This window comes from Agrilus planipennis, unplaced genomic scaffold (assembly GCF_000699045.2).
Source record: "Agrilus planipennis isolate EAB-ADULT unplaced genomic scaffold, Apla_2.0 scaffold374, whole genome shotgun sequence".
In the NCBI taxonomy this organism is placed as follows: Eukaryota; Metazoa; Arthropoda; class Insecta; order Coleoptera; family Buprestidae; genus Agrilus; species Agrilus planipennis.
This window is the reverse complement of record NW_020439184.1, coordinates 13,271-20,924: the sequence shown is the minus strand read 5'-3', so window position 1 is coordinate 20,924 and position 7,654 is coordinate 13,271. Positions and strand designations below refer to the sequence as shown.

Below are 7,654 nucleotides of genomic sequence, written 5' to 3'. Positions count from 1 at the left end.
CGGACTTTTTTGTAGACCTTTTTAAGGTGTACAATACTGCAGTATATTATTTTGATCTATCTCGTAGGGTTCAGCCAGCGTTTGCAATGTAAGCGCAAAAAAATGTGTTTATTTACGACATCACATTACAAACCTCTAAAATTATCAGTGTTTCTCTACTATATTATGCATGTAGTATACATATAAACCATCCTTTTGAATTACTCTATCTATTAAAAAAAAACGCATTAAAATCCGTTGCGCAGATTTAAAGATCTAAGCACACATAGGGACAGACTGCGGGGGAAATAGCAACTCGCATGAAACGAACTTACCCTACCGTGCGTAAAGAAGTTTCACTTCAAAAAGTGAATTTATGGATGTTAAATAACATTACATCAAGATAATGAGAAAAAATTTGTTACTGCTGTCACACCCTCACCGGGAATCGAACCCGGGTGTCTGGTTTATGCACCAGTGTTCTGGCCACTAAGCTACTTGAATATCGAGTTATGAATAGTTGTAATTAACCCAATTTTTTTTTTTTTCATTTCTAATTGTATTGTATCTATTTTGAACAACTGCATCTTCCAACTAACTTTACAATCAAAAAATTGCGAAATTTGAAACTGGGATGGAATAAAAAAAGATGCAAAGAATTCTATGGATGAGATTTCTATATTTGCTAATTGGCTGCGTAAATTCTAAGAAGGATCTAAATAATGTTGAAGACTGCAACTATTTCGTTTTTCTTTTGTTACAGGAAGGAATGAACTTATCGCCCGCTACATCAAACTTCGAACTGGGAAAACGCGCACACGAAAACAAGTTAGTTCACACATTCAGGTACTCGCAAGGCGAAAATTGCGCGAAATCCAGGCAAAATTAAAAGTGGTAAGTGTTTCTTATAATTATTGAACATTTTAAACGAAGGTAGACCTAATAATTCGTAGAAATTCTATCCAAAAGTAGATGTACATTTAATGTCTTTTTTAAAGCATTTTTGCGATCCAATAATAACAATATTATTATTTAGTACAAAAGGTTGACTATTTTCTTTAATAATTTCCGTAATAAAATCCAAATATAAAGATAATGTGCTTTGGGTGGTAACAATAGAAATATTTTTAGTATCTATACTTGCTCTACTCTAACTTCGTAGATTAAAAAACTACTTTTGGTTTAAGGGATTTCTATTAGGTTTAGGTTTTGATAAAGTTTGATATATTGCTCAACTGTATTTCTTAACTAAATAATTTGGGATTAAATCTTATTAACTCATTTGAAAATGGTAAGATTCAGTTTAAATTAAAATTGTAGAAGTTATATATCCGGTTAGTACGTACAGTAAAAGTTCCTTATTCACGGTTTCCTTATTCGCGGGTGAAAAAATTGCAACCCAGTTCCTGCATTCGCGGTTAAAAATTTCATTATTCGCCGTTGCAATCGGTAAACGTAACAGTTTTCGGTGTCATTTATTAAGGGGATTGACCGCAATAGACCGCACGTGTCTAGTGTGAATTTTTCCGAAAACATGAGTTTCTAACCTAAACATTGTGATTTAACGCTGCGAGATAAATATCTAACTTCTTGTATAGAACAGACAAAGGTTCACACTAACTCGGTACGTTTTCAATAATATGGTCATTAAAAGCTTTTACAAGTGCTTAAAGTTGATGCCTCTTGTAGGACAAATATTTTCAATAGAAATTAAAAAATTTAAAAATGGCCTTCGACAGGCTTTAGAACAAAGCTTTATCTAACTTACTACAAAATTTCAGACCTCTGTTCCAAACGTTAAACTCATGATATCTAGAACCGATAAGCATGTTTTTACTCTACGGCGCGTGTACTACTGAATCCCCTTAATGTATCGGTGTTCTTTTTTAACGGATCAGCATCAAAAATGTGACGGAGTGGACTAATTTCAAAATTCAAAACAAGAAAAAAATCACTAAATTTTTTAAACACTTACATAAAGCTGATTTTATTTTAATACATATTGGTTTTATTTTGGAACCTTAGAACGTATCCCCTGTCATTCCATACTAATTACCATTCCATATCAACGGTTTCTGTATTCACGACATATTTATGGAACGTATACCCCGCGAATAAAGATTTTTTACTGTATACCAATGCTACTTTCATAAATTCCTGTAAGACTGAATTACTACAAATAGCATAGTCAACGCCACCTATAAAAAAAAAATGCTACATTTTCTGAGATTCAAAATTCTGAAGTTCTATAAGGTATGATTTGTCGAACTAAATTCACGGTGCAGCTACCCCTATGTAGAATACACGTAACCAAACAAAGCAAAAAGTCTGTGGTGGTTGATACTCTGTTGAAATCGTTAGAAGTGGATCGCAACTTCGATCTTGTTGGATTTCCTAGACTATTGAAAATTTTCTGCAGATGGCGTTCATAACAGTGTTTGTAGTAATTTATCAAACGCTAGTCATTGGCAACAAGCAAGCAGATGAACGTGAATTTATTAGGGTCACATTGATTGTAGTATTCTTCGAACTTTATTAATAATCTGATTCCTAATGATAGCACAGGGTTAATTAAGTAACGTTGAGAAGTATATCGCACTTTATTAAAATGGAAGACCCATTAAACCCCCTTTAAACATAGTAGTTGTCATAGACTGTATTAATAGTTCTTTTTAATTATCGTTGCAATTATACACCTCTCTAAATTAGATAATTAGTAGATAATTTAAAATGAAGGTAATTTTTGAAATAAGCATAGGATAGGTACCTCTACTTCCTGTAGTTGTATTTAATTTGTGCCAATTTTCATTCGTCTGTCTCCTATCTGATTACCACCGTCGGTCAGTAAAATTTTGTGAAATTGTCCCAATGAGAAAAACGAATAACTGTCAGTCGATATATTAGCACTTTATATAACGCTTTTGATGGCTAACATTTTCGCCATTAATGGTGTGTGTTCACTCATATTGCCGCTAAGATCTTCATTTTTACACCATACTAATGGTAAGATCAATTCCCTATCTATTATATTGATTTTTTTGGACTTCAGTTAACCAAATGTTCTAATTACAAAACGGTGTGATAGTATAGTTCAAAGATAGTTTCAAAATACTTTTAAATTAATTTGAACGAAGTAACAACCAATAAATATATTTTCTTATAAGTTGGATATTGCATGAACTGTATCGAAACTTCCAGAAGTGATTTAACTATCAATAGCTTTTTTGATTGTATCTAAATATCATCCAAACAATATATAGTTTGTATTTAGATCATTTATCATTGCCTAATAACTATTTTTTTAAATTCGTATTAAAATAATGCAGCGAATGGACACCACAATTAATTTTTACTTTTCTATGCATTTAATTTGTCAGTCAGGTGGTAGCATTTTTCAAGTTTCCTAGGATGTTGTCAATAGGATTCATTTATGAATATATTTTTTCGATTTTGATCAATACAGATAGAGATTTTAGAAGATTACAAAGTCAAATGTCCCATTGGTTTCTATCATAGCTATCATTAAAGGATATCAAATCGATCAAAATACAATGCTTTATTTATGCGTAATTGACAATTAATTGAATGTAAACAATGGAACGCCTACGTTTAAAAGTTGCTCTAACCACTATGACCTGGCCTTCCACATAGATGATAGCAATGTGTGCGGTGTCAATTGGTGAACTATTGGCTTGATTCTATTCAAGTGTTTTGTTGATATGTTGGTTCAAAGTTGGCTGTCTGACTTTGAGCTTAAGTGAATTGACTTAAATCTTTTGGCCTCTTCTTTGGCGAAACATTGTTTATATTCAATTAATTTTATCCATTGCACATCAAAGAGAACATTATTTGGATCGAATTAGTAATGATGCAAGATATTATTAGAATCCAATGAGTTATTTGAATTTGGAATCTCCCATGTAGGTATTATCTCTATCATTAGCATTACATCTTGCAAGAAATATACCTATACAAGGTGTTCCAAAGCCTAGTTTATTTAAACATAAATTTTAAGAATGTCTAAATAAAAATTTATTGATAAATGTTTAAAAAATATTAATAAACTTTGAAAATCTCTGTACAAAACATCACAGGCTCAGTTTTGGTCAAATGAAACCTATATGGAGAAGAAAGCACAATAAAACAATTAAAAGTTAAGGCAAATAAGATTTTAGTTAATTGAATTAACACTTATCGTCAATAATTTGGTCAAAAGTCTCAATCCTTTTATTTGGCTTTTGTGAACGACAGTGAAACCTTTGGTTTTAAGTTTTTAAACAAATTAGTATAAACATTTGGATGTTTAATACTGTATTTCTTAATTTAAACGTAATGATAAATGAACTAAAGTACAAATAGAAATATGACTTTATTTTGGGAATCATGTCAAAAAAAATCAGTAGAAATAGATACGGAATCGCGAGACCGGGTTAATGGTACGTATTGATTGAGTTTTGCCAACGTCTACGTACCATTAGCTGTAATAAAATTGTTAGTTTGGGCGATTTTTTGGTGATGGTATGTGGTTTGTTAGGACCATGCGGCCAAGGAGAAGGCGCTGCAAACTATGTCAAGCATGTCAAGTGCGCAGATCGTTTCTGCAACCACAATGCACAGCAAGTCGCCAGGTCTTGGTCTAGGTTTATCTCCTCCCGCATCCTATCCTGGAGCGGTAAGTCAGTCCTGTCATTGTTCCCGCTTACCGTCACTACTACAACTACTATTATTACTACTACTACTACCGCAACTACTATGCAAATCTTTTTTTTCTATCGAAACCCCTCATCGTCATCGAGTTTTTCATTTATTTTTTTATCAGAATTAAACTGTGTTACAAGTCGAAGCGAATCAATCATTAGTTAAAATGCATTTGATTTTTAGTATCATACACATATTTCGTACTTAGCAAAGGTTTCTTTTGGATTTTTTTTTGTAAATAACAGGAATTTCATTATTGTACTTTTAATGCGTATAAATAAAAGAAAATATTACTTAATACATAGCATATTTTTCGTTAACTATTATTAGGATGGGAACTCTACTGTCAGATTGTATTACAGTCACGGTTACTACTGTGTAATTTTGAAAAACTGTCCATGGCCTGAAGTCATTTTTGAGCTTTTCTTATTAAATTTAAAATAATTTATAGTTTAAATATTTTGTTGCGATTAATATTCTGCTTCTGTGTGCCTATTCACTCGTCGATTAAAAAATGTTTGCCCTGACTATACTTTTTCAGAACCTTAAATTAAAAATTTATAAAACCCCCGACATTAATTGTAATGAATAATAGCTAAAAATACTCTCGATCAAGTCACCTATCAAACAAAAAGAATTAAATCAAAATCGGTTCATTCGTTTAGGAACTACGATGCCACAGACACACGTTAAACATATAACACCCCACTTGTGTGTCGGGGGTTAAAAACAAAGAACAAAGTATACTTTCTTATTCATAATGAGTGCTATAAAAGATTGGAAATTAGCTGTGTGTCGAAACCCCTTTTGCTGTTTTTATTTTGCATTATCGTCAAAAGCCATGGCGTGTGTTTATCTTTGTAAGTAATATTTTTTTTTATTAAGCAGTATTTTTTTCACATCCACTTTTCCCTACGAATCCTTGAGAACCCTTTGCCAAGGAAAGTTCTAATAATGATTTTGCTGCGAATCTTATATTGTTCCTTCATTTAATAAAGCAATTAAATAAATAACAAAGCTTACTTGCTGTGTATTGTAGGCCATTTATTAATACCATTAATTACTTTGCTACATACACATATTGTATATTATAGATACATACATACAGACATTATTTGAACTTAAAGCTCTATGTGTAGGTATTGCGCATCCCTTAAACAGTGTCGTGCAATATTTCTGAAGTAATTTCTACATAAAATAACATGATTTGCCTTCTTTTTGCAGCAGTTCTGGCAACCTGGCCTTCAACCCGGAACATCACAAGAGTAAGTTTATTTCTACTTATTTTTATTTAAACAAAATAAAATCAAATGCTGTTCTGATAATTCTAAATCATAAAAACAACTCTCTAACCAAATTGTCATTGTTATTGTCATCCTCAGTTGAAAACCTGGGCGTTGAAATGCGTTTTTTTTATTAGTCTATTTAGTTTTTTAGTTTTTTATAGTCTCGAAAAAAGGGTTTTCTTTAAGTTTGGGTTTCCTTATTGTTCCAGTGTTAAACCGTTTCAACAACCAGCATATCCTGGAAAACCTGCCACGGCGGTTTCGGCAGGTGAAGTCGGACCTCTTCAACCACCACCTCCACCTCCTTGGGAAGGTCGGGCCATAGCAACGCAAAAATTAAGGCTTGTCGAATTTTCTGCGTTTATGGAACAACACCGGGATTCAGATAACACGGTAAAAAAGATTATACCCTTTATTGTTTCCTAGTTATTTATTTAATTTTATTTAATTGTTTCAGTACCACAAACACCTGTTTGTACACATAGGAGGTACGACAACGTACGCTGATCCCTTATTAGAGGTAAGATATTTTTTCTAAAATTACTTTACATTTCCAAAACGACAACATCACACATCATTAAAAGTAATCCAGGTAGGTCTTCTTTGGCCACTCTTTACTCTTGTTTCTGCTTCACTGTCTCTCCTTTTCCATTTTACTTCTATAGGACTATAATACCGCACCTGCAACACTTCTTTTTTTTCTTTTTCACTGTTTTTTTTTTAATTTCTAAGAATGACTGATTTTCTTTTTAGGCCGTAGATGTTCGACAAATTTACGATAAGTTCCCTGAGAAGAAAGGCGGCCTCAAAGAGTTGTACGATAAAGGACCACAATCTGCATTCTTCTTAGTTAAATTTTGGGCTGACCTTAATACGAACATTCAAGACGAAACAGGGGCTTTCTACGGTGTTACAAGCCAGTAAGTACCTACTTAATCGTTCCCCTTAATTATTTTTTTTTTGCTACTGTTTCTTAGTGAGTAAATATCTTTCTTTTTAGATATGAAAGTAATGAAAATATGACAATAACGTGTTCGACCAAAGTTTGTTCCTTTGGTAAGCAAGTTGTGGAAAAAGTTGAGACAGAATATGCGCGCTATGAAAACGGACGGTTCGTGTACAGGATACACCGCAGTCCCATGTGCGAGTATATGATCAACTTTATCAATAAACTGAAACACCTGCCTGAAAAATACATGATGAATAGTGTGCTGGAAAACTTCACCATACTGCAGGTACATCAGAAAAAAAAAATATTACGTACACATTATTGCAATATTTCCTGTAAAGTTAGTCTAAAAGGTGCTTTCTACTGGTATTAATTATAAATTACTTTAAAGTACATAACACACCTGAATGGTGCAAGATTCCCCCTTTTTTTATGATATACAAGCTTTTACTCGCAGCTTCGCTCGCGTTGATGTCCTAATTACGTGTTAAAGACCATCCAAAATAAAATAATATTATAAATTTGTTCTTAATTCCTGACCAAGATAATCAGGATAAAACTAACGTTTCTAATTTTGTGGATCAAACTTTGTTTAGCACGACAGTAAATACTGTCCTTCTTTATCGAGATAAAATGAAAATTTTCTATCCTTCGGGAACAGTCTTTTTTTCTGAATAAAAATTACCCTAAGTCCTTTTCTGTACCCTTGACAATGTGTGTACAAAATTTCGTGATGATCGGT

At 32.6% G+C, this 7,654-nt stretch overlaps 1 protein-coding gene across 1 annotated transcript in view; it reads left to right on the top strand.

Annotated features, from left to right (window-relative positions):
- LOC108743284 (transcriptional enhancer factor TEF-1-like) overlaps positions 1 to 7,377 on the top strand; it is a 40,923-nt gene extending 33,546 nt beyond the window's left edge. Inside the window, exons 4-9 of the mRNA XM_025978052.1 lie at positions 4,514 to 4,651; positions 5,902 to 5,942; positions 6,173 to 6,356; positions 6,421 to 6,483; positions 6,717 to 6,883; positions 6,964 to 7,377. Of these exons, the coding sequence (XP_025833837.1) occupies positions 4,514 to 4,651; positions 5,902 to 5,942; positions 6,173 to 6,356; positions 6,421 to 6,483; positions 6,717 to 6,883; positions 6,964 to 7,285 (915 nt within the window). The 3' untranslated portion in view covers positions 7,286 to 7,377. The remainder of the gene's footprint in view (positions 1 to 4,513; positions 4,652 to 5,901; positions 5,943 to 6,172; positions 6,357 to 6,420; positions 6,484 to 6,716; positions 6,884 to 6,963) is intronic.
- Positions 7,378 to 7,654: the final 277 nt, after the last annotated feature.